The sequence below is a fragment of the Herpailurus yagouaroundi genome, unplaced genomic scaffold, assembly GCF_014898765.1.
Source record: "Herpailurus yagouaroundi ecotype Mexico unplaced genomic scaffold, PumYag 28, whole genome shotgun sequence".
NCBI lineage: Eukaryota > Metazoa > Chordata > Mammalia > Carnivora > Felidae > Herpailurus > Herpailurus yagouaroundi.
In genome coordinates, this window is record NW_024412376.1 from 2425147 (window position 1) to 2453021 (window position 27875).

At 40.0% G+C, this 27875-nt stretch overlaps 1 protein-coding gene across 2 annotated transcripts in view; it reads right to left on the reverse strand.

The window, feature by feature from the left end:
• Nucleotides 1-3521: 3521 nt before the first annotated feature.
• The window catches only part of AP3M2 (adaptor related protein complex 3 subunit mu 2), a 109623-nt gene continuing 85269 nt past the window's right edge, over nucleotides 3522-27875 (reverse strand). The window contains exons 1-9 of one of the 2 annotated variants that reach the window (XM_040449090.1): nucleotides 27056-27175; nucleotides 25024-25366; nucleotides 21324-21495; nucleotides 17189-17326; nucleotides 9730-9815; nucleotides 9341-9474; nucleotides 7350-7557; nucleotides 6931-7075; nucleotides 3522-5784 (exon numbers count right to left, since the gene is read on the reverse strand). In XM_040449090.1, coding sequence (XP_040305024.1) covers nucleotides 5684-5784; nucleotides 6931-7075; nucleotides 7350-7557; nucleotides 9341-9474; nucleotides 9730-9815; nucleotides 17189-17326; nucleotides 21324-21495; nucleotides 25024-25296 — 1257 coding nt within the window. In that variant the 5' untranslated portion in view covers nucleotides 25297-25366; nucleotides 27056-27175 and the 3' untranslated portion in view covers nucleotides 3522-5683. Of the gene's footprint in view, nucleotides 5785-6930; nucleotides 7076-7349; nucleotides 7558-9340; nucleotides 9475-9729; nucleotides 9816-17188; nucleotides 17327-21323; nucleotides 21496-25023; nucleotides 25367-27055; nucleotides 27176-27875 lie in introns of those variants that run through there. The other variant, XM_040449161.1, reaches the window with a different exon arrangement.

Consider the following 27875-nt stretch of genomic DNA (forward strand, 5'->3'; position numbering starts at 1 on the left):
GCCAAGAAAGAAATCTTGAGACATCTTGGATGCAAAAAGGTGATTATTAAAGCACAGGGACAGGACCCCATGGGCAGGAAGAGCTGCCCTGGGACCCTGAGGAGAGACTGATTACCTACTTGGGAGTTGGGGGAGGTAAAGTCAAGGGGAAGTTTCCAAAGGGATTTTCATATGCTAAAGAAGACTCCCAGGCTACTGGAGGCCTAGCTATTGTCAAGCTAAGGTTGTTTTTCCCTCTAGCAAAGCATTCAGACAGTAGGGGGTTCCTGAAGAAATGTTCTAGTCTGCCTGCCTCAAGTATTTGTCAATGGGCTGCAGGTTATAAGGAAATTTAATTTATCTACCATTTCCTTCTGCCTTTGTTCCCCACATCACTAGGTGCTATGGACAGTAAAAAGGGGGAAGAAGGCAGTTCTTGGTTTGACAGGGAAATAAGGTACTTAAAGAAATACCAAGGAGAGGGGCACCTGGGTGGCTCAGTTGGTTGGGCATCTGACACTTGATTTCTGTTCAGGTCTTGATCCCAGGGTTGTTGAGATCAAGCCTCTTTCTCCCTCTGCTCCTCTCCCTGGCTCACACATGCTCGCTCGCTCTCTAAATTAAAATAAAAAAGAAATACCAAGGTAGAACAGAGTTGGGTCACAAACCGGCAGAGAGAAACTTACTGGCATTCAGTTGCATTAAGGAATCTTAAGGAAAAAACAGGTAGGGCTTTTAAAAGTTGGCCAAGATTTGGGGCGCCTGGGTGGCTCAGTCAGTTAAGTTTCCGACTTCAGCTCAGGTCATGATCTCGCTGCTAGTGGGTTGGAGCCCCGCATTGGGCTCTGTGCTGACAGCTCAGAGCCTGGAGCCTGTTTCAGATTCTGTGTCTCCCTCTCTCTCTCTGTACCTCCCCTGCTCGCACTCTGTCGCTCTCAAAAATAAACAAACAAAATCTTTTTAAAAAATTGGGTAAGGCTTAGACTCATGGAGAGGGGTGGGCAAGGGACTCTTGCAGCAAGGAATGTCACTGCATGAAAATATAAAGATCTGGAGAGCAAAAAGAGCAGTGGGAGTAGGGAGAGGATTTTGTACAGGTTGTCAGAAGTGAAGTTCATGAAGAACACAGGTAGGAATTTAGATGACGGTGCTTTGAATGCCAGGCAGCTTTGGACTTCATTCTGTAGGCAGCACAGAGCCACCGGGGCTTACGTGTAACAGGAATGATGAACTGAACAGAGCCGGGGAAAATGAACCACGAGGTGGATGGAATGATAGCAGACTGGGCAGGGAGGCTCCGTGGCCAGCAAGCACAGCAGTAGGAAGGAGAAGCGAGGGGAACCAAAGCACGACCTCCCTAGCATAGCGACATCCCACTGTTGGGCAGACAAGAGAGGCTAGTACTTGGACCATTTTCTTCCCATCCCATTTAGCTTTCCCCGTCATCAGAGAGAATGGACTCCCAGACCAGTCCATGTGACTTAAGTAATGCTGTTTTGTTTCTCTTAGATTATTTTCTTAACTAGAGATGCGACTCCTATTCCTGGCTGCAGCCTGCCAGATTTTATCACCACTGACATCCCAGATCCCAGAATAAATCTGAGATGCCTGCCCTTGGGTATGTGCCGACAGCTTCCTGGAGAGGAGAAAAAAAGGTCTCTTGAAAGGCTGTTAGAACTGCTCAGTTTAGACGTTCTTAGAAGCACATAGTTTCAGCTCACAAAAGCAACCCTCTAAAGCCCAGAACTTAATTTAGAGAAGGAGAAAAACAGACACACAAACAAAAAACCACCACTTCCCTGAAATGTTGAAGTCCCTGGAGCAGTTGAATAAATGCAGATCACAGAGACTGAAGTCACAGATTTCTCAACTTTAGACTGCCCGCTACTTCCCTGTACAAGGGGCAGGTTTTGTTTTAGATCAAAGTGTACCTCAGCCATTTTAGAGAAACACTGCTTGAGGACAGCCAATAGGAGACTCCCAGCTCCCACATCTCTGCCAGGAATCCAGGTGGTTTCAGGCCCTCCCCTTTGCATGACAAGCTTTTTTGCAGAGGGTGAATGAAATATGAACTGAAGCAGTAAGGCCTTGATGGGGTGGGCCAAGTTAAAGGCCCCAACATTCCTTTGGATGAAGTCCTAGCAACGGCCAACTTGGATGAAGACAATTGCTCACAAGTGGCCACTGACTGAGCTACAGGGCAGAGTACCAGCCCTGCAAAGAGACCCCTTTGAATTATACTAAAATACATTCAAAGAACAACAACACATCATTTCCCAGTGTAGGTTAGGAAATTCAGGGTAAAATGTCTGGAACTTCTTAGGCCATGGAACAACATATAAGGGGAAATTAAATAGTTCCTTATCCCCAGCTGGCTAATAAAGCAAATAGACGCTAACAGACCTGAAGAACAAAATTAAGAACAAAGATTATCAGGTAGCTGTGCAATACATTTAAGTGGGCAGAGACTTAGAGGAACTCAGATGACAGAAATAGCCACCCTTCTAGAGCCCAGATCTTAAGTCTGGTGATCACAGAGTGTCGTAAACTTCTGGTTCCACGTCTAACTTCGAAAGCCAAAAACTCACACAATCCAGTACTTGGTATCTTGGGGGAAGGCTTAAGAGTTTCAAATTCAATTCCCCTTTTAAAATTCTAACAATTAAAAAAGTTAATCCCATCCTGGCATGGCATCGCCACCTACTGGCCACAGAGGAAAGTACAAGTTTTACAAAATTCACCACGGTGCAAACAGGAGGGCAAAAGATATATCCACGACTAAGACAGATGGGATGGAGTATTAATAAACACCAACCACTGTGGTTTGCAAACAGAAACAAGTCCTCTTCATGGCCAGGAGGGATTTACAAAAGGGTATCAGTACAGATATGGGATAACAACCAGTATCCATACTTTACAAAGACTGCCAATGACTTATCTTCCAAGAAATCCCTATCACAATTAAGATGTCTAGGACCTGGGGTGCCTAGATGGCTGGCCAGGTGAGCATCTGACTCTTGATTTCAGCTCAGGTCATGAGTTCCCCTAGTGTGGTGAGACTGAGCCCTGCATCAGGCTCTGCTTTCGGTGTGCAGCCTGCTTAAGATTCTCACTCCCCCTCTACCACTCTCCCCAACTCACTCTCTAAAATGTAAAAAAAAAAAAAAAAAAAAAAAAAAAAAAGATGCTTAGGACCTTGAAGCCCTGTTTCATGCCTGAACTGACCAACATAAGGTCAAGAGAGCAGAGAAAGCACTAGAATAGCCATCAGCAGCTTGAACGGTTTTGTGTTTTCCACACTGGGGAAAACATGACCTCAACCTTTGCTTTTACAACCTTAAAAATGACATTATATCAACATCTCCTATTTCCAGAGGTAACTAGAAAATCACACTATAACATATGGCTTTAGGCCTGCTGGTTGAAGAGACAAAAATCATAAGATCCTCCCTAAATTGATTTATTTCTTACTGCTTCTACTGAGGCCTACCAGGCATAGCACCACTGTTAGTCCTGGTAACAAAAACACTTAGGACATAGAGGACTGGTAAAACTGAACTTTATTAAGACTTAAGCATAGGAGATACTTTCACATAAGACACATATGGAATTGAACTGCTCGATCACAACACCCTGCACTAGTTAATGTTAACACACTGCTGGATGGTAGCAGTAATGTTCTCCACTGGGCTCCAGAGGTCTGCTACACAGGTGACATGTTACTTCATATGCCAAGGCCCGCAGGTCCCATACCCTAGATACTCTACTTTTCCTCAAGTTCTTCCCTTGAAAATAGGGTGAGCTGTCCACAAGGAAATTTAGCAGCTGGATTTATAAAGCTAAAAATATCCAGGAACCAAGACTGGTTGTTTCCTATGACCTAGGAAACCTTAAAATCCTTCAGAGCCCTCAGGAGAAGTAATTCCAAGTATTCTGGGATCACAGAGGCAGAGATGTTTCCCCTACCTTGCCAGGGGTGTATATAGGACATAGTAGTTCAGGAAAATTCTGGAGTGATGGACTATGAACACATCTGTTTGTATACAACATGATTTATCCCAGAGGAAAACCACAAAGCAACATTACTCTGCAGAAAAACAAGTCCAGGAAGTAGGGAGATAAAACTAGCAAAACAAAATTACTTAAATATTTAGAAACAGGACTTTAGAGAAAAATTATATGGTTTGAAGAGTATACGTCTTCATTTTTCCCCACGCATGAAGCAGAGCACAGTATCACTCCTTAAGCTATAGCAGTAAGAATTTAAAAACCTGTCTTTTATATAAATATTTAAATGGTTAATATATATATCGAACTAGAGCAAAAATTACCCACTGGGAAAGTCTGAGGTACTTCCTCAGTTGCCATGTTCCTTAAACTGGGTTACACATGATCAGCATGGCCTATCTTCCTTCAACATCAGTTTTATTCAAAGGTTTAGGGAATTTCTTTTTGCCTTGAAACAAAGATGGATAGGTAGGTATATATATTGTTGATAAATCTATTACAGTCCAGCACAGAAGACTCCAGGGAAATCAACTTTACTGAACAGCTTCCAGGATGAACCATACCCCTTGACGGTAAGCTTTCTTTTTTTACTTAGGGTTACTGCTGGAAAAGTTTCAGACAGCAAGGCTTAGACTCCAGCACCAGTCTAGCACTGACAAGAGTAAATAGGGAGTCACCACTGGGTTACAGCTGTGATGTACTTCATGAGGAATGAGTTGGCCACCTACACTTCAATACTGTGACACACAGAATCTGGCTGCCCTGGGGATTATGGGATTGGCTTTTCTGAAACTGTCCTTGTGGAACAGGAAAAAGGCTGGTGAATTCTGTGACATGAGTAGAATTCTTCTGGGTTAGGGAAAGGGGCATTTCAGGCAACTCCCACCAGGAAGAGGGCAGGTCACTTTCTCACTGCAGACGACAGGCCAGGTGCTAAAGGCTAACAGTCGTTAGTATCTGGAAACTGGTCAGATAGTGGCAGTCTTCAAAGGAAAAATCTGATTCTAATGGAGTCTTCCATGTCATTAGCGGACTCGAATTTAAGAAGTTTCCAGTTCACTTCTAGAAGTACTAGTAATTTTTTTATATGTATATCAAAGTAGAGGGATCAGAAAGAAGCCAACTCAACTCTATTCTTTCCAACCGTCCTCCCAGTGGGGCTTGACTGCTCTTCCCCCCGCCTCTCGTCTGAGCACGTGTACTCACACGTCTTTACTACCACTTCCTTTCTTCTCCCTCGAAGGTCAGACCCTTTGCTGGCCTTCCCTTGACTAGCATTCATTTTATTCCAAGCTTTCTTTCCTTCTTTCTTATCTTTCTCTCCACCTTAAACAACAAACAGAAGTCGTTCATTGACTTTAGAGAAGTAAAGCCAAGCAAGTAACAAATGCTAGTCCTTTTCTATGGTAACCATGTTCAAAATAGTTCAATATGGCATTAGGTATCTCTACCCTCTGTCACACAGCTCTTCTCTCAGAACTGAGTTGGTGCTGATTGTGTTTGACTTCGGTCCGGTTCTCCCTGGCAACCCTTCTCTCCCTTGATTAGCTCCACGGCACTGCAGGCTAAGGAAAAAAGGGAGTGGGTGGGTCCAAAAGGGGATACTGACCTAGGAGACAGGCTGATTACTTTTTACTTTTAGACAAGTAAGAAACAAAAAAGCATTCGTGAATGTTCTTTTTGCAAAACTCTCCCTTCAGGTTCGAACTTGGAATTTTCCAGCTTTGGTCATGTATTTTATGCCCTTAAAGGGTTTGTACTTTTCCCCATACATATCCAGACGATTCACCTTGAGTCCTGGAAGGAAAACATAAGCATTATTCAAAAGAAGCATGTAGCGTATCTGTCTAAATTCATTTCAATTCAGAGATCAGTGGGATAGAGATAGCTATAACAGTGAACCAGAAAAATAATAATAATTTTCCCTTATTTATTTCACTTTTCTGAGGCTCACAGATTTGTCACTCTTGGCCCACACACTGATAATAAAAAATTGCTCCAACAAGAAGCTATCCTATTAGAAGACCTGTTTCTAAAGTGGGAAGGGCAGAAAGTTATATGCAGATGAAAGGAGGATAAGGAAAAAATAAGACCACTCTATGTTTTTGTCCAGCTATTGGACAGAATACATGAATTAATGAAATTAATGAATAATGAAATAAAGCATAACTCAGTGAATGCATTAATAAATGAGTGTTTCCTATAAGTATTCTCACTGCATTAAGCAGAACACATTTTATACTGTATAGGTCTCTAACATTTATGATGAGTTTCTAATTTAAGTGAATGCTAATCACTTAAATTAGATAAGTTTTGTTGGTAAAGAAAAATAGGAACTTCATATAAAGCTGAAGTCATCTCCTATCTATCTTACTTACATGGTTGTTCTAAGGATTAAATAATAAAACAGATGACAAAGGCTTAAAACACTGCCTGGCACATAGTAAATGCCCAGTACATGGTAACTATTACTATCATCATCATCCTAAGACAGGTGTAGACTACAGTGGGCTGACTTGGGTTCCACATGTTCATAAAAGCAAATACGAAAGTCTTCTGAAACTGGGGGGATGGAGGGGAAATTATTCTTTTCAGTGACCAGCTGAGAATGCAGAAGCCTTCCCATGCTAAAAACCTTTGAACCCCAAACTGACAACCCTAGGATGACTCAAAACCTGCTGGGGAATGCCCCGTCCACCTACACTGTTTCCTTCTCAACTGCATCTTAGACGTTTTTGGTCAGGTCCCTTAATCCAACTTCAGAAAGTAAGGATTATAGATTTCCCCCAGAAATGCTAGAAAGATTTTACTCCAGATTACCTATCAGGTAATGAAACCAAACTCTGTAAACAGGGAGTCAGCACAAGGTTTTCTGATGTCTGCGTCCTAGTGGAGAAAGCCACTTCTGTTCTCATCAAGCCCCTGAAGCCGAGAATCACTTACCAGAAATGGCCAGCTGCTGGATCTTAAATTGCAGGTTAATTGTGGGGTTCTCATCTGGTTTGGAAGCTCCAGCCTGAAGACTCATGGTCCCCTTCAAACTTGGTAGCTTTTGAGGATTTATCTTTCCTACATCCCAAGACAGCATCTTCAAAGAAAAAGAAAGAAGTTACAGTGGAAGCCGTCATTTGAGGTGGCCGATGTCTAACCTCAGGGTATCTGTTCACAGTATTACAAGCAGCCTCTAAACTGGCTTTCAGTAGAGAAAACTATTTGTCACCATAAATTACCTCAAGGAAAAAACGATGTCCCTCTGATCAAGCTCCCCTTTCAACAAGCTGGAAAGTCTATTGGAGAGCTCCTGCATAATGACTTCTATTTAACATCAGCAATTCAAAACTTCCTGCTTATTCTCCTCCTACCTTGGTAACTGGGTCAAATGTATGTGTCCCCTGAGATGGAGTGAGGCTCATATTCAGGACCCCTTTGGGCATCTGGCTGGTGACAATCACTCCCTCTATGGTCTTCCCCATAGTCTGCTTCGGTCCCACCGTTATTTCAAAGCGTCCAAGTGAACTACTATCCCGGAAACTGATGTTATGTTTGACATACACTGGAATTGCCACCAGACTGGAAAAGGAAGAGACAAAAAACCAATTTCATTACTATACTGGAAACAATGGCAACATGTTCTCATTTTATCCTAAGTGCTTTTTTTGCCTCATTGAGGATTAAATAAAGCAATCTAGCGCTTAAGAGAAAGTTAGTGCTCATTAAGTTTGCGGCTGCTATTTTTGTTGTTGTTATATGTCTAAACAAGAACTTTTTTTTCTCAAATTGGAATCTGAGTACACCTGTATTCAATCCCCCTAACCCAAAAGAGCGTTAAATTATGCTATGAGAAACCATAAAAGGCAGTCATTTTTGGTCGTGAACATTCTCTTTAATATCTTGTCTAAGGACTTTTAAGTATTATTACCTACTTCTTTACTCCTTATATTAAAAAATAAACACAGGAAAAAAAAACAGTAATCTTTAATTTTTTTTTTCTTTTTGTAAAGCTAAGATGCTGTCTAGTAAATAAACTAAGTCTTCCAATGACTGAATAAGATAACAAAAATCAAAGAGTATACTAAGCCTACTATGAGAAAGGCATTACAGATCAAAATTAGGAGTCACCATATTTCTGTGTTTTACTTTACGACATGTGACCAATAATTATCTGTACTTGGGAGAGTAACATGCATACCTCATGGACCTTTGATAGTATCTCGGGAGTGCCTTTACCTGACTTTCTCTGATCCTCACAAAAACCTTATGAGGTATGGTAGGTTGTCACGATAGGACAGAACAGGAAACAGAAATCACAGATTAATACCAAAGCAATAACAGTTTTTAACATCTATTAAACACTCCTGTGTGCCAATACTATGCTAAGTGTTTTACTTCCATTACCTTGTTTAATAAGTATGAAGTACGTACTGCTATTGTCCTGTTTTTCTAGATAAATAATGATGTCCTTATACTTCACTAAGATTAAGTAATTTGCCCAAGGTCATGTATCATAAGTACTAAAGATGGGATTTAAGTGCAGACAGACTGAGTCCAGAGTCTTTGCTCTCAAGCACGCAGATATTTTCCTAAGTTATTTATTCCAAATCACATAGGAAAGTATTGGTGGCTCTGAGGTGTCATAGCTCTTTTCAGTGTGTATATCTTCTACTACACACCTTCTAAAAGTCCTTAGACAAGACAGGGGCACCTGGGTGGCTCATTCAGTTGAGCATCCAACTTTAGCACAGGTCATGATCTCACGGTTTCTGAGTTCAAGCCCCGCATCGGGCTCTCTGCTGTCAGCTTGTCAGCACTGAGCTTGCTTCAGATCCTCTGTCCCACCCCTCCCCTGCTTGTATGCTCTCTCTCAAAAAAATAATAAAACATTTAAAAAAATAAAAATAAAAGTCCTTAGACAAGATATTAAAGAGAATGTTCAAGACCAAAAATGACTGCCTTTTATAGTTTCTCATAGCATAATTTAATGCTCTTTTGGGTTAGGGGGATTGAATATAGGTGTACTCAGATTCCAATTTGAGAAAAAAAGTTCTTGTTTAGGCATATAATAACAACAACAAAAATAGCCGCAGCAAACTATGAGCACTAACTTCCTCTTAAGCACTATTTAGATTGCTTTATTTAATCCTCAAACAAGGTACTTTTTTCATTTTCCACTTACAGATAAGAAAACAGACACAGAAAGGTTAAGCAACTCACCTGAGGTTACCCGATTAGTTAAGTACAGAAGCTGGAATTTGAACCCAGATGGAATTTGAATCCATAACCTGAGTCCTTAATCACTACAGATACTGTTTCCACATATACACAGATTGTGTTCTTAATTATAAGGGCTGCTTACTTCTGTGCACTGACATGGTAAGAGAGCAGGCGGAAGTTTCCATCAGGAGGAATGAAGGAGAGGATACGCTCAGATTCCCAGCGCTTGAAACGGACACAAGGATGGAAGCTGACATCATCCAACAACCTGGGATTCTGTAGTTACCGGGCAAGGAAAAGCAAGAAGTAGGAATTAAACACCCATATTTCTTTCAGGAAAGTCATTCAGATGTTGTTTTTATTTAAACACATGCACACAGAAATTGTGTAGCTACTTATAGAAAATTCAAGCCTGATATAAACTTTGTAGCTGTCCTTATTTCTTATTGTTCCATTCCATTCTCACCACTGTCTTTCCAGAAACAGTTAATTTCCCATCCCAAGATGTGAAACTGTGGTTCAGGATTTTACCATGAAGGAAAGCGTAAGGTCTGGCATTCCAGTCAGCTTGACACAGGCATCAATCACCCCCTGGATCTCAGCAGTAATTGTGGAACCTGAGATAGGAACAAAACAAAGAGAAAGTAAGAAGCTATTCGACGCTTCTCCGTCCTTCCCAACCAACTTACTTCCTCCCTACCACCCTCTTTAACTTTCTCTTTTCCTTCCCAACTTTTTTCTTCTCCCTCCCTCCCTTTCTCCTTTCCTTCTGTCCATCTATCCAGTTCATCTACCTAATCCATTGATCCATCCTTCCAAACATTTATCAGCTGCATATCAAGTATGAGACACTAGGATGAAGCAATGGGGATAAAAGATTAAAGAGACAATTAGCTTAAAGAAGTTTTCATTCTAGCCCCAGAATCAAAAAGGGTGTCATCATAACCAATGGTTCAGAAAACGTCATAGCAGAACCTGCTCTCCCTAAGGTCCCCAATGAGCTCTGCTGCTCAATCAAGTGGGCACTTTTGGTCTTTATCCCACAGGACCTGTCTGCAACATGCCATTTTTGACCACTTCTTCCTTTGTAAAACACTCCTTTCTCCTAACCTCGCCTAGTTTTCTGTTTTTCTAGCTCCTCTTCCTCTATGCTTTCTGCAGGCTTCTCTTTCTTTGCACATCTTTTGAACGCTGATGTGTTTTCACAATTCTGAACGTCTCTTTTTTCACTCAACATGGTCTCCTTGAGTTACTTCACCTACTTCCCAAGGCTTCGATTGTCATTAATGGCCAAATATAGCCTAGTCTTTTTTCAGGTTCACAGTCTCACTCCTGCCAAACTAGACAGCTCTACCTGCATGTCATGGAGGCACTTCAGACTCTATACATCAAAAAGTGAGCACATCAGCTCCATTCCTCCATCTGCTCTCCTATTTTCCTTCTTTTTAAAAAAAATTTTTTTAATGCTTATTTATCTTTGAGAGAGAGAGACAGAGCGCAAGTGGGGGAGGGGCAGAGAGAGGGAGACACGGACTCTGAAGCAGGCTCCAGGCTCTGAGCTGTCACCACAGAACCTGATGTGGGGCTTGAACTCACAAACCGCAAAATCATGACCTGAGCTGAAGTCAGACACTCAACAGACTGAGCCACCCAGGTGCCCCCTATTTTCTTTCTTTATGATGGTACCATCTAACCTGCTGCTTAAGTCAGAAACATACATGCATCCTTGACTAACTATACTTCTTCAGTGCTCATATCCAATCAATTATCAATTCCTCTCTTTTCTGACTTCTGTCTCTTACATCTATTCATTCCTTTCCTTCCTGACCACCATTATGGAATCTATATTTTGTGCCTGGACTTCAGCTGGCAGTCTCCTGGTTTCCCTGCCTTCAGTTGAAGCCACTCTTCACACTGCAACTAGACTGATAGTTTTCAACTACAAATCTGAATCAAGTCACTCCCCAACTTAAAACTCTTCAATTGCAGGGCACCTGGGTGACTCAGTAGAAATCATGACTCTTGATTTCAGCTCAGGTCATGATCTCACAGTTCGTGGGTTCGAGCCCCACATTGGGCTCTGTGCTGACAGTGTGGAGCCTGCTTGGGATTCTCTCTTTCTCTCTCTCTCTCTCTGCCCCTCTCCTGCTCGTTCTCTCTCTCTCAAAATAAATAAATACACAAACCTTTAAAAAAAAAAAAAAAAAACCTCTTCAATCACTCCCAATGGTTCTCCTTAAAATGGCATGCAAGGCATGCTAACTATCTACCCAGTTGTTGTGTACTTTTTTTTTATTGTGGGAAAACTTCTACTTAAATGCAAAAATCTTAAATGTATGACTCAGTAATTTTTATTTATTTTTATTTATTTTTTTTAAATTTTTTTTTCAACGTTTATTTATTTTTGGGACAGAGAGAGACAGAGCATGAACGGGCGAGGGGCAGAGAGAGAGGGAGACACAGAATCGGAAACAGGCTCCAGGCTCTGAGCCATCAGCCCAGAGCCCGACGCGGGGCTCGAATTCACGGACCGTGAGATTGTGACCTGGTTGAAGTCGGACGCTTAACCGACTGCGCCACCCAGGCGCCCCTCAGTAATTTTTAAATATGTATACACCCCATGAAAATACCACCCACATCAAGATACAGAACCTTTTTTTTCCCGTTTTTAGTTGTGCCTTTATTCACCTTTGTTATATTTGTTAACAATATACTTGTTTTAAAGATCCTACAGACTGACCACCCATTAATGTAGAATATATGTCACCCCTCTCCACCTGGCAATCTTTTTTTTTTTTAAAGCAGAATTTCTTCTAGGAATCTTACTGATCACACAGTAGTTACAAGCATGTCAGATATAAGAATGTATACAGTCTAAACAAGACAGGCTGATGCAGAATTTACAGGTTGTAAAAATATATGTGTCAAGGGGCGCCTGAGTGGCTCGGTTGGTTAAGCATCCATCTTTGGCTCAGATCATGATCTTGCGCTTTGTGGTTCGAGCCCCATGTCGGGCTCTGTGCTGACAGCTCAGAGTCTGGAGCCTGCTTCTGTGTCTCTCCATCTCTTGGCCCCTCCCCTGCTCATGCTCTGTGTCTGTTTCTCAATAATAAATAAACATTAAAAAAAAAAACAACGAAAAAAATATACATGTCAAAAGTTAGCCATATGGACAGATGCATACAGGGGAAGAGATGATGGGAGGTTGGGGATCGAGGGCCCTGTGCAGTAACACTGCCTTTTCCTCCTCCACAGTAAATAACTTTAGACACAGAACCTTCTTAGCATCCCAGCATGCTCCTCTTGCATCCCCATGCTAGTTCTGACTTCTGTTACCTTTGATGAAGTTGTACCTGTTTTCAAACTTCATATAAATGTATATAACTGTATATAATCTTATGCATCTATCTTTTTTACTCAACAATGTAAGATTCATTCATGTGCTGGATATATGGATTATTCATTCTTTTTCATTACTACACAGTACTCTCTTATGGGACCATATTGAAATTTGTGTCCTGTTACTGGTGGACATTTGGGTTATTTCCAGTTTTGGGCTAATATGAAAAGTTGCTGCCTAGTTAGTTTTAAAGCCTCATTACTTTTTTTTTTTTTTAATGCCTCTCAATGCATTCATGCTGAACTACTTTATTTCCCAAAAATATTTTACTCACCTTAGTGTTTGCACCTACTTTGTTCCCAAATCCCTGAGGGTCTTAATAACTTCCATTCATTCTACTGATAAAGCATAAACACTATCAGCTCTCTTTACACTTTGCTCTGGATGGGTGGGATACATCGCTTATATTCTTTTTACCTCCCTCTTCCTCACTAGACTCTAAATAAGCTTCTGCAGCCATAAACTCTCACTTTCTTTCTTTCTGGACTCTTTTGTCTCCTTTGTTTGTAGAACCTCATCATTGTCAACAACAAAATAACATCATAATCACGATCACTGACAATAACAATACCTACAATAAAGTCAGGTCATAAAGAGGTCCAGAACTTTGTGTATTGAACACAATTCAGGATTAAGGTTTTGAAAAGACTTTGCTGCAGAATTTAGAAATTATTAGTCAAAAAATGTTGAAATCATTATTGAACCAAAAGCCAGTGGCCACCACCCACATTTACATAACAAGAATCTCCAAAGGCTTGTCATGGGAAAGATGTAGACCCCCCTCTATTTTGACAGACTACCAATTGTCCCTGTAAATGACATATCTTTATTCATTATTAACAAAGAATTGCTGTTTTCCTATATGTGTGGGAAGGGGATATTATAGGTCGCTATTCAATAACTTAATTACTGGGTTTCCTTTCCTTTTTGAGAATTTCTATATTTCATCTTCAAATATGTATTTGTTGTCTTTTCATTTGCAATTCATTTCTTCTTCCCTTGCTCATTTCCAGGAATCCTTAGCCTTTTCTTTCTCCACATAATTCTCATGTATGACATCCTCACAGTAGTGATACCTCCCATTACACACCACTGTCATTATTATTATTACACTATTATCAGCAAAGATTCTCAATGAGGAGGGGACTGTGTGACCTGGAATACTCCTTCACTGTATCTTGTTCATGATCAAATATCCATTAGTCAGCACTGTGCTACAACACAACAGGTTTTCGATAAGCATTTGTTGAATGAATGAGTTCACTAATGTGAAAAGAACTTTCTACAAATTTCTAAGCTCTAGAACATATTGCTGTAATTCAGAACAGATAGAAAAGAAGGCTCCCTGAATTTTAGTGATTACAATGTCAGTTCTGCCATCAGATTTGGGAGTCAAATACATTCAAAAGGAAATCTAAAAGAGATTCGTTTGCTACTTTTTTTACTTAAGAGGACAAGATCTAGAACACCATTAAAGAACAATTTTTTTATTTAAGAGGATAAGATCTGTAACACCAACAAGCATTGGTCTGCATCATATTATTTTGAATTGCCATTTTCAGCCTTATTGAGGTATAATTAACAAAAACTGTATATAATCAAGGTATACAACTTGATATTTTGGTATATATACATTGCGAAATGATCACCACAAACAAGTTAACTAACATATTAATTAGCAAATTTCAAGTATACAATACATATTATGATGAGGTGATGGATGTGTTAATTTAACTAGATGGGGGAATCCTTTGAAATGAATACATACAGCAAATCACTACAATATACATTTTAAATATCTTACAATTTTATTTGTCCAGAATACCTCAATAAAGCTGAGAAAAAGTATAAAATGCAGTATTAACTATTGTCACTGTGCTGTACATTTCCAGAATTTACTCATCTTGCATAACTGAAACTCTGTACCCTTTGACCAAATATCTCCCCACTTCCCCCACCCACTAGCCCTTAGTAACACCATTCTACCCTCTGCTTCCATGAATTTGACTATTTTAGATTGTACAGATAAGTGAGACTATGCAGTGTTTGTCTTTCTTTCTCTGGCTTATTTCATTTAGCATACTGTCCTCCAGGTTTATCCATGTTGCAAATGGCAGAATTTCCTTCTTTTCTTGTGACTGAATAACATGCCTGTGTGCATGTCTATCTCACATTTTCGTTATCCATTCATCCATCAAAAGACATTTAGGTTGGCTATTGTGAATAATGCTGCAATGAACATGGGAGTGCAGATACCTCTTCGAGCTAATTCTTTCATTTCCTTTGGATACACCCAGAAGTGGAAAAACTGGATCATGAAGTAGTTCTATTTTTTATTTTTTTGATAGTTTTCCATGAATGTACCAATATACATTCCCACCAACAGTGTACTAGGGTTTTCTTTTCCCCACAACACTACTAACACTTATTGTCTGCCGTTTTGATACTAGCCATTATAACTACTGTGAGGTGATATCTCATTGTAGTTTTGATTTCCCTAATAATTAGTGACGTTGAGCACCTTTTTATACATCTATTGGCCATCTGTATGTCTTTGTTTGATAAATGTCTAGTCAGATCCTTTGCCCACTTTTTAATCAAGTTATTTGGTTTTTTTTGCTATTGAGTTCTGTGTGTTCTTTGTATATTTTGGTTCTAACCCCTAATCTGATATATGGTTTCCAAATATTTTCTCTAACAGGTTGTTTTTTCACTCTGTTGACTGTTTTTGTTGTGCAGAAACTTTTTAGTTTTTGTCTATTTTTGCTTTTTGTTGCCTTTGCGTTTGGTGTCAAATCCAAAAAAAGTCATTGCCCATACAAGTGTCAAGAAGTTTTCCCCTACCCCACCCCCCAAAAAAGAAGTTTTCTCCCTATGTTTTCTTCTAGTAGTTCTATGATTTCACATCTCACATTTAAGTCTTTAATCCATTTTGAGTTGATTTTTTTTTTTTTTTTTGGTGTGAGGTAAGGGTCCAATTTTATTCTTCCACATATGGATATTCAGTTTTCCCTGTATCATTTAATGAAGAGACTATCCTTTCCCCATGGTACAATCTTGGCTCTCCTGTTGAAGATCAGTTGACTGTAAATGTTTAAAAATCAGTTTTTTAGAAGATTTTTTTTAAAGACTGCCCCACACAAGGACTAACCAATTCTGTTTTTTTTAATTAAAAAAATATTTTTTTACTGTTTATGTATATTTTGAGAGAGATAGAGCATGAATGTGGGAGGGGCAGAGAGAGAGACACACACAGAATCCGAAGCAGGCTCCAGGCTCTGAGCTGTCAGCACAGAGCACAACGCAGGGCTCAACCTCATGAACTGTGAGATCATGACCTGAGCTGAAGTTGGGCGTTCAACCAACTGAGCCAACAGGAGCCCCTAAAAGATATTTTTTGAATGTTTATTTATTTTGACAGAGAGCACGAGTCGGGGATGGGCAGACAGAGAGAGGGAGAGAGAGCATCCCAGGCTCCATGCTCAGTGTGGAGCCTGATGCGGGCTCAATCTTATGAACCACGAGATCATGACCTGAGCCAAAATCAAGAGTGGACGCTTAACCAACTGAGCCACCCAGATGCCCCATTTATTTCTGAGCACTCTATTCTGTTTCACTGGTCTATGTGTCTACTTTTATGTCAGTATAATACTATTTCAATTACATAGTTTTGCAATATATTTTGAAATCATGAAGTATGAAGTCTCCAGCTTTGTTCTTTTTGCTCAAGATTGCTTTGGCTATTTGGAATCTTTTGTGGTTCCATATGAATTTTAGGACTGTTTTTCTATTCCTGTAAAGAATGCTATTGAGATTTTGACAGTGATTACACTGAATCTGTAGATCACTTTGGGTAGTATGAACATTTTAATAATATTAATTCTACCAATCCATGAACACAGGATGTCTTCCCACTTATCTGTGTCTTCTTTAATTTTCTTCATCAATGTTTTATAATTTTCAGAGTACAAGTTTAGTTAAGTTTATTCCTAACTATTTTGTTCTTTTTGTTGCTATTGTAAATGGGACTGTTTTCTTAATTTTCTTTTAGAATAGTTCATTATATTTAGAAATGTTTTATATGTTGATTATGTACCCTGCAACTTTACAGAATTTGTTTACTAGTTCTAAGAGTTTTTGTCGAGTATTTAGGGGTTTCTATATATATGATTGTGTCATCTGCATTATAATATTTAAGTCTATTCCTAGTACGCAGCACAGCGCCTGACACAAAGTAGGCGCTAAGTTAAAATGAATGATCTTGAATGGGGGATAATTCTGATACTAGCAAGCATTATATATGAAGGAGACTATTTCCACTTTCAAAACATTTTTTTAACGTTTATTTTTGAGAGACAGAGAGAGAGAGAGAGAAAGAGCGAGCAAGCGGGGTAGGGGCAGAGAGAAAGGGAGACACAGAATCAAGCAGGCTCCAGGCTCTGAGCTGTCGGCACAGAGCCTGACATAGGGCTCGAACTCACAAACCATGAGATCATGACCTGAGCTGAAGTCAGATACTTAACTGACTGAGCTACCCAGGCACCCCATCTTTATACTTTCCAGTTCTGAAAACAGATTAAAAACACCTACCTGATTTATCAATGATGGCATCAATCTCTTCGATCACATCAAAATAGGCCTCGTTGTTAGTGTATTTCACCCCAGTCCGTCGCCAGGGCACCACTGACAGCTGCCCAGTAGGAAGCTGGTCACCCACATTGGTGCTTCCTAAGATAATGAATATTACTGTAATTTAATTCCATTGTGGTTAGATGTAACCAGTTATCTAATAATCATAGAACACTTCCCTAGGAGTTTCTATGCTCCCACTCTTCATGCACTCAATTGAAGAATTAAAAAAAAAAAAAAAAAAAAAAAGATAAGAGTTTCCCAACTTATATATGGGTAACCTAGTCTATTTTAAAAAGTTGTTGCCATCTTGGTCTGCTTCCTCGACCAGAATAAAGGTTAAAAAAGTTACTTGAGAAACAGATATCATATTTTGGTTTTGAAAGAAACCTGAAGTTGGTCTCTCAAATTTCACAATAGCTTGTAGCTTAAATAATGTATTGGCTTTCAGTAGGGATGGTAATCTACATAAATATAAAATTTTCATGGGTAAAAACAGTATTCTAGTTTAAGGTACGTTCTTAGGTACATTTATGCTAGGTATTAAAATGTATACATTTTATTACAACTAATGTACACTGAATGTTAGGAAAATAATACAAATTAGATCTTTCCCTAAGAGTTGCAAATCAATTCCTTGTTTTTTCCTCCCACAAGCATCAAAAATATTTTTTTAATTCAAAAGTGCTATAGTGAAATTCTGAAATATTATAACTAATTAAAAATCTATTTCCTTCTTTTGTAACCTGGACCTTTTAATCTAAAGAAAGAAACATTAAACACACGCATATATTCAGCATATTTACACAACATTTCAGCTTTTCAAAAGGTACTTTCAGCTCAGGTATCTTTTTCTAGATTTAAGAGAAGTTCAGAAAAATGACTCCATAGTATTTATAAATGATCCAGGCACTAACAAAGAGTTTAAGAGTTAAATGAATCCAGATTATTGAAAAACCCAACAAATGTGTTTTTCTTAAAAAGAGGCACCGTATGTTAAAACATGTCATTAGGCTATAATAATTAAAGCAGTATAGGGCGCCTGGGTGGCTCAGTCAGTTAAGCAGCTGACTTCAGCTCAGGTCCACCGTTCATGAGATGAGTCCCGTGTCGGGCTCTGTGCTGACAGCTCAGAGCCTGGAGCTGCTTCGGATTCTGTGTCTCCCTCTCTTTCTGCCCCTCCCCTGCTCATGCTCTGTCTCTCTTTCAAAATAAACATAAAAAAAAAAAAGTAATAATAAGTAAAGCAGTATGATAAGGCAGGAAAGCCTAAAAACAGACCAAGAATCCATAATGACTTAGTACAAGATAAAAATATCATTTTAAAACAGGAGAAAAGGATAAGTTATGGTGCTAGGAAAACTGGCAGAAATTTTGGAGAAATAAACAGAGCCTTACTTGATATTGTATACCAAGATAATAGACTAAAGAATTAAATCCAAAAGTAAAACCATAAAAGAACCAGAAGAAAATACACTTTTTAAAAAAGACCTTCCCTTCTCTGAGATCAAAACGACATTCCCCTATGTTTTCTTCTAATAATTATAAGGTTTGTGTTTAACTCTTTGCTGGAATTTAGTGTACAGAATGAGTAGGGAAGGACTTCATTTTGTTCTATATCAAAGCTGACTGTCCTAATATAGTTTATTTAACAATTGGCCCCTGATTCATTGATTTGATATATATGACATCTATCTATACCAAATTCCTACAAAAGAAAGGGTCTGTTTCTGAACATTCTACCTTATCTTAGTCACCTATCTGTCTATTACCAGGCCAATACTATGTTTTTAAAATTATCAAAACTTTATATCTTGTATTTGATAGAACACATTTTGAGAGACAGAGGGAGAGAGTGAGTGCATAAGTGCAGTGACTGCACAAGCTGGGAAGGGGCAAGAGAGAGAAGGGAGAGAAAATCCAAAGTAGGCCCACACCATCAGCAGGAGCGCTACACTGGGCTTGAACCCATGAACCAGGAGATCATAACCTGAGCCAAAACTAAGAGTCAGACGCTAACTGACTGAGCCAACCAAGTGCCCCTCTCTTACTCTTTTTAAAAAATATTTATTTTCAAAACTGTCTTGCCCTTTAATAGCTTATCTATCTATGTATGAGTTTCTGTCTCCTGTCCTATATGAACTTAATATAGCTTGATATTTGTTGACAAGGAAAATCCACCTTTGCAGTACTTTTTCAAAATTGTCCCGGTATTCTTGCAAATTTATACTTAAAAAAATATATTTTTTGGGGTAGGGAGCGCCTGGGTGGCTCAGTCAGTTAAGCAACCAGCTCTTGATTTCAGATCAGGTCACAATCTCACAGTTGTGAGATCGGGCTCCATGTCTACACCCTGGCTCAACGTTGAGCGTGGAGACTGCTTGAGATTCTCTCCCTCTGCCCCTCCCCAGCTTGCATGCAGGCACATGCACCCATGCTCTCTTTCTCTCTCAAAAAATAAAAACATAAAAAATACATATATATTTTTTCAATCAGTTTGTCAAATGTCATGCAAACCCTTGTTTATATATGAAGACCCACAATGTAAAACCTGAATGAAGCAGAATGACTAATATGACTAAGTCAGAAAATTTTAAATGTGGCTAAACAAAAACACCATAGACAATGTTAAAAGGCAGATTGTGAGAAAATATCTGTGACATAGGATTCAAAAAATATACAGAACTACAAATGATCATGTATACTGGAAATATACATGATGGTTTAATGTGCTTAAATGAAAGGACTTCTTTTAAACTAGTATGAGGGGTGCCTGGGTGGCTCAGTTGGTTGAGCGTCAGACTTTGGCTCAGGGTCATCCTCTCGCAGTTCATGAGTTCGAGCCCTACATTGGGCTCTGTGCTGCCAGTTTGGAGTCTGGAGCCTGCTTCAGATTCTGTGTCTCCCTCTCTCTCTGCCCCTCCCCTACTCACCCTCTGTCTCTTTCTCAAAAATGAATAAACATTAACAAAATTTATGTTAGTATAAAAAAAGAAAAACATTTCAATAAAAGAAAAGCTGGGCAAAGGACACAAGTAGGTAATTCACTATAGAAGAAAACAGTCAATAAATACCCGAATGGGTTTTAACTGCCTTAGTAATAAACAATGAGTGTGTAGGGTGTCTGGGTGGCTCAGTCAGTTAAGGGTCTGACTCTTGGTTTCGGCTCAGGTCATGATCTCATGGTTTATGAGTTCGAGCCCCATACAGGGTTCTGTGTTGACAGTGTGGAGACTGCCTGGGATTCTCTCTCTCTCCCTCTCTCAAAATATATAAATAAACTTAAAAAAAAAATGAGTGTGTAAATATGACATGACTAAGCTATTAAATGCCAAAGATTTGAAAAAATTAATAATAGGATTGGCTAGGATGCACAGAAACAGCTACAGAAACTATAAATTTTCTAGAAGACAATTTGGCACAATGCATTAAAGTCCTTAAAATGTGCATGCCCTTTGATTTAGCACTACCATTTCTATTACTGAAAATAAATCAAAGAAGATGTACACAAAGATTTAGGTATAAGAGAGTTAATTCCCTGTTATTTAAAAGAACAAAAAATCAGGACCATCATAAATATGGATTGAACAAATCACTTAGGGTCTATTCCATATGGAAGAAAATTATAAAGTCACTAAAAATTATGTAGAAGAAAATGTATCATAATGGGATAATGTTCACAAAATACTGATGAAAGTTTTAAAAAATAGACAAGAGTTGTTTTTAAAAAATCTATGCATCTATTCATTATTCATCTGTCTAGAAGAAACAGAAAATATGTCAAAATTATGGTGTGATTAAGTTATTTTCAAGGTCTTTGTGCTTTTCTGTATCTCTGACATTTCTTTAATAATCATGTGCTTCTTCTGTAATCAGAAAGAAATGCTTTTTAAAGAAGCATACTTTATTGTCACTGAAATCAAGGCCTTTTCTACATAACAAAAACATATTTCAGGTCATAATCAAAGACTATAACGAACAAAATTAAAGCACCTGGACATCTGAGAGCCCCAAAGACAAGCACTCAAAACAGTGCACCACACCGGAGAAAGCCACACCCAGGATGGCAGCAGCTTGGTTTCCTCTTTCTCCATACCTGTTATGGTGTTGACAACCGTTCGAAGGATAGTGGGAGGCTTTATCAGTTCTTTGAGGATGTTTGACTCGGTAGCCAATGGAAACCCATTGTCAAGCATCTCTTCCAGTACCTCATAAACCACAACCACATTGTCTTTGATCACTGGCTCTGAACAGACTCCAAAATAATCCTGATGAAAATACAATATGTAGAATATATAGCATTCAGAAATTGTAACAAAAAGAATCTTCCTAAAAAATAAGGACCTAGTCCTGTCCATGTGTTTACTCAGTGTTTCTGGAATATTCTTCTGCAATGAAGGAATGAAGCATAACCTTAGTTCTCTTAAGCAACCCGGTTTGGTAGATAGAACAGTGGACTGGCTTATAGTACTAGTATCATCACTAACTTCTTTTATAAATTAAAAGTCATCTAACCTTTTGGGGTTAGTTTCTTCAACTAGACAAAACATGACGAATACAAAACTGAACCTAAACTATTACATGTGCTTAGGAACAAGAATTTGAAAGAACTATGCAAAATAATAAAACTTGATATGACCCAGATTGGACCTAAAAATTTTCTTAATGCTTTCTGTTGTGCTATCTCAACACTGATACAGCAAATAAGAATTGAGAAGGAAATAAAATGAAATGAGGGAGATGAACTAGCACACCAGAAAGTCTCTAAGATGCTAGGATGATTCTAAGAAGGCTTTGTCTTTTTACTAACACAGACTAAACTTAGATACTAAATTATCTGGGTTGTGGAAAAAGCACTGGATTCCAAATCAGAAGACCTGGGTGGTAACCTTATTGTCACTTACCAGAGTAAGTCATGCTAACTGATACAGGTCTTGAGTTCTTTACTAGTATAATCAGGATAATACCACTGGACACACAAGGAGGTTATAAGAACTAAGCATGATTGATTAAATGATAATACATGTGGAAATGCTTTATAAATTATAAAACACTTTGTAAAACGTGATGCATGATGACAAAAAAGAAATGCTAGTAGTCATTTAGCGAGGCCCTTCTAGAGGCCCTTCGAGGAATGTCAGTCGCATCTTTTACAGGACCTCTGAGATGGTCATACAATCCTTCTTGAATTCATCCATTTGCCTTTTGAGAAAGCCCATTCTATTCATGGAAAGCTCTGATTATTCAAAAGTTCTTTCTTTTGCTAAACAGAAATTTGCTTTCTAGATCTGCCTTACAGAAAAATTTACATAACAGCCCCACAGCTATTTGAAGACAGCTAACTTTCACTTCATTTTTTTTTTTTCTCCCAGCCAAACCCTGTTTGATCCTTCTACTATTCATGCTATGGTATGGTTTCTAGATCATTTCACCATCTTGCTATTTCTTTGGATATGCTCTAGTTTTCCAACATGCTCCTAAAATCATGACATCCAAAACTGGACTGTACACGTGATCTAAATTAAAATTACATCAGATAATAAAAATTGTCAGAGACATTGCAATATCCAAGAACACTTAAGAGTCAGGAATGTGTTTCTAAAACAAGACTTCTTTAAAAATGAGGATTTAAGAAGGGGGGGAGGGGACACCTGGGTGGCTCAGTCGGTTAACCAGCTGACTTCAGCTCAGGTCATGATTTTGTGGTCTGTGAGTTCGAGCCCCGCGTCGGGCTCTGTACTGACAGCTTACCGCCTGGAGCCTGTTTCAGATTCTGTGTCTCCCTCTCTCTGACCCTCCCCCGTTCATGCTCTGTCTCTCTCTGTCTCAAAAATAAATAAACGTTAAAAAAAAATGTTTAAAAAGAAGGGGGGGAGGTAACACATTTCCTCCCAAGAGTGTTTTTATTTTGAAAAATAAATAAAACACCTCACCAGATTTTGTCAATCAGACATAACGTGAACTAAGCAGTTGGAAAGAAGACTTGTAAGTGTGACAAATTGCTATAGCAAAATTATGTGCAATTCTAGCGCTGGAACTCTTCCATCATATTCTAGTACTAAACAAATAATGCAGCCAGAGAGAAAAGACATTAAAATCAGGGTATGTCCATTTACTTTTAACAAATCCTTCAAAAATGACAAGCTCTGAAGTCCCAGACTTCCAAATTAGGAACTTTACTGTTATCCCAAAGTCCTCTGTGTTTTCAACGAGATTAAACAACTTTTCTCACTTCCTGTCTCGTAATAGATTACAAAATATTGCTATGGAGGGATGAAGCAAATGCTGGGTTTCACCAATGGGACTGTTAATCTTAGAATGGGGTAAAATATCATATGTGGAAATCATAATAAGGCTCAATTAGAGTAGTTTAAGGTCATAACTACTGGGTTCTTCTACTTTTAGTTACTCCACATACTGGGGTTTATAATTCTCAGGTTTTCACTGTGGGAAAGAACTGGTATGCCACACGAGAACTGGAAACCCAGAATAGTACTACCAGAAAGTATTTGTGGGAAAAAAATTATAAAATATATTTTCATTTTCCAGACATGTGATACAGATATGACTGGAAATGAAAGGACTCTTTGACTTATTTTTTAATTTCACCATAATATCTGAGTCATCATTCTCTTCTTCTTCTCTTATTCCTCAATTTCTGTATTCATATGACCAATTCCAGACCACACATGACACAGAAATTAAACCAAAGGGCCCTTGCTTCTCACTTATTGTATGATGACAATAATAAGAGGCAAATGACCGGGGAGCCTGAGTAGTTCAGTCAGTTAAGTGTCCGACTTCAGCTCAGGTCATGATCTCATGGTTTGTGAGTGTGAGCCCCACGTTGGCTGTGCTGACAGCTCAGAGCCTGGAGCCTGCTTCAGATTTTGTGTCTCCCTCTCTCTCTCTCTGCCCCTCCCCCACTCGTGCTCTGTCTCTCTCTTAAAAATAAATAAACATTACAAAAAAAAATAAAATAAAATAAAAGGCAAGTGACCATAAGAGGTAGAATTTGAGCAATTCTTTTAGAGGGAGGATCCCATATTTGAATCCAGGGTCTGGGAAGCCTAAAATCCTGAGCTAATAATAGTGCTGACATCTTGATATAACTTACTTTCACCTCCCCTGTACCCTGCTCCCCAAGATCTTCAAATCTATTCCTGAAAGAAAAACTCAAAGTGAAAACTGTGTCTTGTAAAATGTGTCACTTAAATTCTTACAGGAACAGAAGATTTTCCATCTTAGTTTGCAATGAAAGCTCATCACTAGTACTCAGACGCTTTGGATAAGCACTCCAAACCCAAGATGAAGTTTGGCTTCACAAATTACTCTTGCCAAGGAGAGTGAAACAAGCATTACTTAGTTTTTTCTAACACTTGAAAATATACGTATCTTTACACACTCATTACTTTTTGATGCAACTCATAGCAATGTACTTAACAATGGCTAGCATCAAGTCCACTAAAAAAAAGAAAAAAAAAACCCAAACTAAATTCCTCTGATTTATGAATAAAAAGTGGGGCGATTCCAATCTCCAGAACTAAAATGACTGTATATAATCATACCAAGTAGAGTGGCTTCCTCATGCAACAGGTTCAGAAGTATTCAATGTGCCATTTCAGGTGCAGCCAGTTCCATAAACAGAAACAAGGATCTTATCAGATGGGAGAGGAAGTGAGCAAAGTCAGTTTTGATTTTTTAAAAAGTTCCTTAATTGAAGCTGAATACAATGGAAACAGAACTATACAGACACTTTATAATTTACACGCATGAGCCTCCTCACATTCACGCACCTGAAACGTGTCCACTACTCGGTGAAGGAACTCAATGACAAACAGCGGTGGGACCTCTGTCTGGATCACAGCCACAAAAAAGATCTTGTGACGGTAAACACTTAAGAGATAGTGGTGAGGAGTCGGAATAACTGGAGGTACATTTTCTGCCTCGGTAGCTCTCTCTTGTGCCTCAAAAAAGTAATCACAGACAGAACGGCTGACCACACTTTTCCAATGTTTTTCCAGGAAAATATCTCCAGAGGAGTTGATCAAGAAAAGGCTATGAATCATGATGGAGACTGTCAGTGAGAGAGAGAAGTCTTTTTCAGTCTGAAAGTCTCAGGACTGCCAATTTTCAACCCTAAAAATAAAAGAAGCTATGGTCAGTTCCACTCAACCAAAACACCTACCTATCTTTCAAGAGTAGATTCATGTCTTCCTCTTCGTTAAGAGCCTGAAGTATTCCTGCCTACAATTCCTAAGGATAATTCATCAGCCATCTTGTTTGCCAATTATATACTGCCTGGTTATCTTTACTATTGCCTTAATTACTACCACTTAAAACTCAATTTAATTTTTGGATGTCTGATATATCAACTGGTCTGGAAGCTCCTTGACAAAGAAGACCATGCCATGGGGCGCCTGAGTGGCTCAGTCGGTTGAGCATACAACTTTGGCTCAGGTCATGATCTCCTGGTCTATGGGTTGGAGCCCCAGATCAGGCTCTGTGCTGACAGCTCAGAGCCTGGAGCCTGCTTCGTATTCTGTGCCTCCCTCTCTCTCTGACCCTCCCACGCTTATTCTCTGTCGGTCTCTGTCTCAAAAATAAACATTAAAAAAAAAAAAAGACCATGCCTCATGTTTTTTTGTTGCCTCATTGCAGTGCTCCCTGCACAGAAGAGAGTTTCAAAGAGTATTGAGGAGTTTTATGTATTCAGCCACATGAAATGAGAAATGCTTATGGTTGCACAGTCTTATATGGCAGCCATCAGCTAAATGCAGCCAGTGAGCACTTGAAATGTGCCTGGTCTGAACTGAGATGTGAGGTAAGTATAAGTTCCCACCAGATTTTGAAGGTCTTGTATTTAAAAAGGAATTTTAGATACCAGTAATTTAACATTAATTCGTGAATTAATATTCAGTTAATATTGATATTCTGATATGTCAGGTTAAGTAAAATATATTAAAATTAACCTAACCTTTTTTAAAAATGTGGTTAGCAGAAAAGGTAAAATTACGTATCTGGTTCGCTTTATAGATTATTGGACAGCGCTGGTCCATAGGTGGAAAGCTATCATTGTGGTCTTTATTCATGGAGTCAGACCGCATTCTCTGAGTACTTGTTATGCACAAGGCTCTGCACTGGATGCCTTAAAGAAATCTGAGGGATACCCCAGGTCGCTCAGGCGGCAGCATCTCTACGGTGCAGTCCCCAGGAAGAGACAGCCGCGCTGTACCCCAGCTGTGGCCATTCCTCAAGCTGGCTGCGAACTGGACCAGGTGGTCAAACCGCAAAGGCCTGTTGTACCAAGGGCCCCAGGGCGAGCTTAATCCCTCTGTCCGGGGACGAGACAGCAGGAGGGAGGGGAGGAGGGGAGTAACCAGGCTGGGGAGGAGGAGAGGCGGCTGCTAAACAGGGTTATTTTTGGTCTCAGCCCAGCTGCCTGCGAGCAAAGGATGATGGAGGCCCTTTAGGGTGGGGGTGATCAGGAGGCGGATTTAAGGTGTGCGCACATTCAGGCGGTGAAAAAGGTCGCCACAAAGCACACGTGCGTTGCCATGACAACAGTGTCCCCTCCTCCTTCAGCCACCTGGTCGGAGCGGGCCACCTCCCCAGCCCGGTAGTTGGTCCCTCACCTCTCTCCCCGCCATATCCCGTAGCTCTGAGGGTCAATCCCGCCGCATCTCCTAACTCTGACCCTGCCACCCGCGCCCCGCTGGGACCCCTGCGTGCCCCCGCCCGCACCCTCGTGTGCCCCAGCCTACAGCCCCCGCCCTGGCCCGTGCCCGCGCTGCCCCTAACCCCAACCGGGTCTTCAGCCCTTCTCACCCAGCCTCGCTCTTCGCAGCGCCCACAGTTCCGACGCTCGGGCAAGCCCCACCCCCGGCCGCCCCCCACACTCGCGCCGACGACCGCTCGTCTGCTGATTGGCTGGCCGGCGGGCCTCACGGCAGCACCGCCCACGACCGGGACATAAGAGCCGCTGATTGGACGTCAGTTAACCGCTCCTCCCCTCTGATTGATCGCTGTCCGCCGGTCACATTCTTGTTGGCTTCGAGCTCCCAGTTGGCCCGTGTTGAGGCTTCGGCAACCTCCGGTTGGTGCAGCTCTGTGGCTCCGAGCCCTGATTGGCTGTCGAGATCGGTCTGAGGGCCGCCTGGCCCTTAGTCAACCAGTCACAAAGGGGCAGCTGCTGCTGCCACCTTCGTAAACGTGGAAGGCACCTCGAGGGGGATGCTAAAAAGTGTGACTTCCAGGGCGTGAATTGTGAAATAGCATCATGAATAATAAGCCATGGGTAGTAACAACTATTTAAAAAGAGCCACGATGCCTTTTCATTTATGTACATTGGGTAAAGATGATTGGCTGTATATAGCATCAAGAGCTCTGGACCTGGATGCAGGAGGCTTCTTCCAGCCCCAGCTAGACAACTTAACATTGGACAAGGCACTTAACCTTTCAGAATCTCAGTTCCCAGATCTGAAAATGAGAGAGTTGGGCAGGTCTCTCTAAATTGCATTGGAGTTCCAATGACTTTGATAATACATTTTTAAGTGATTTAAATCATTGTGATCCAGAGAGCCATGAAGTAGAAGTCAGAAAACAAGGTTTCACCTTCAGTTAAACTAAAAATTAGTTATCAAATGAG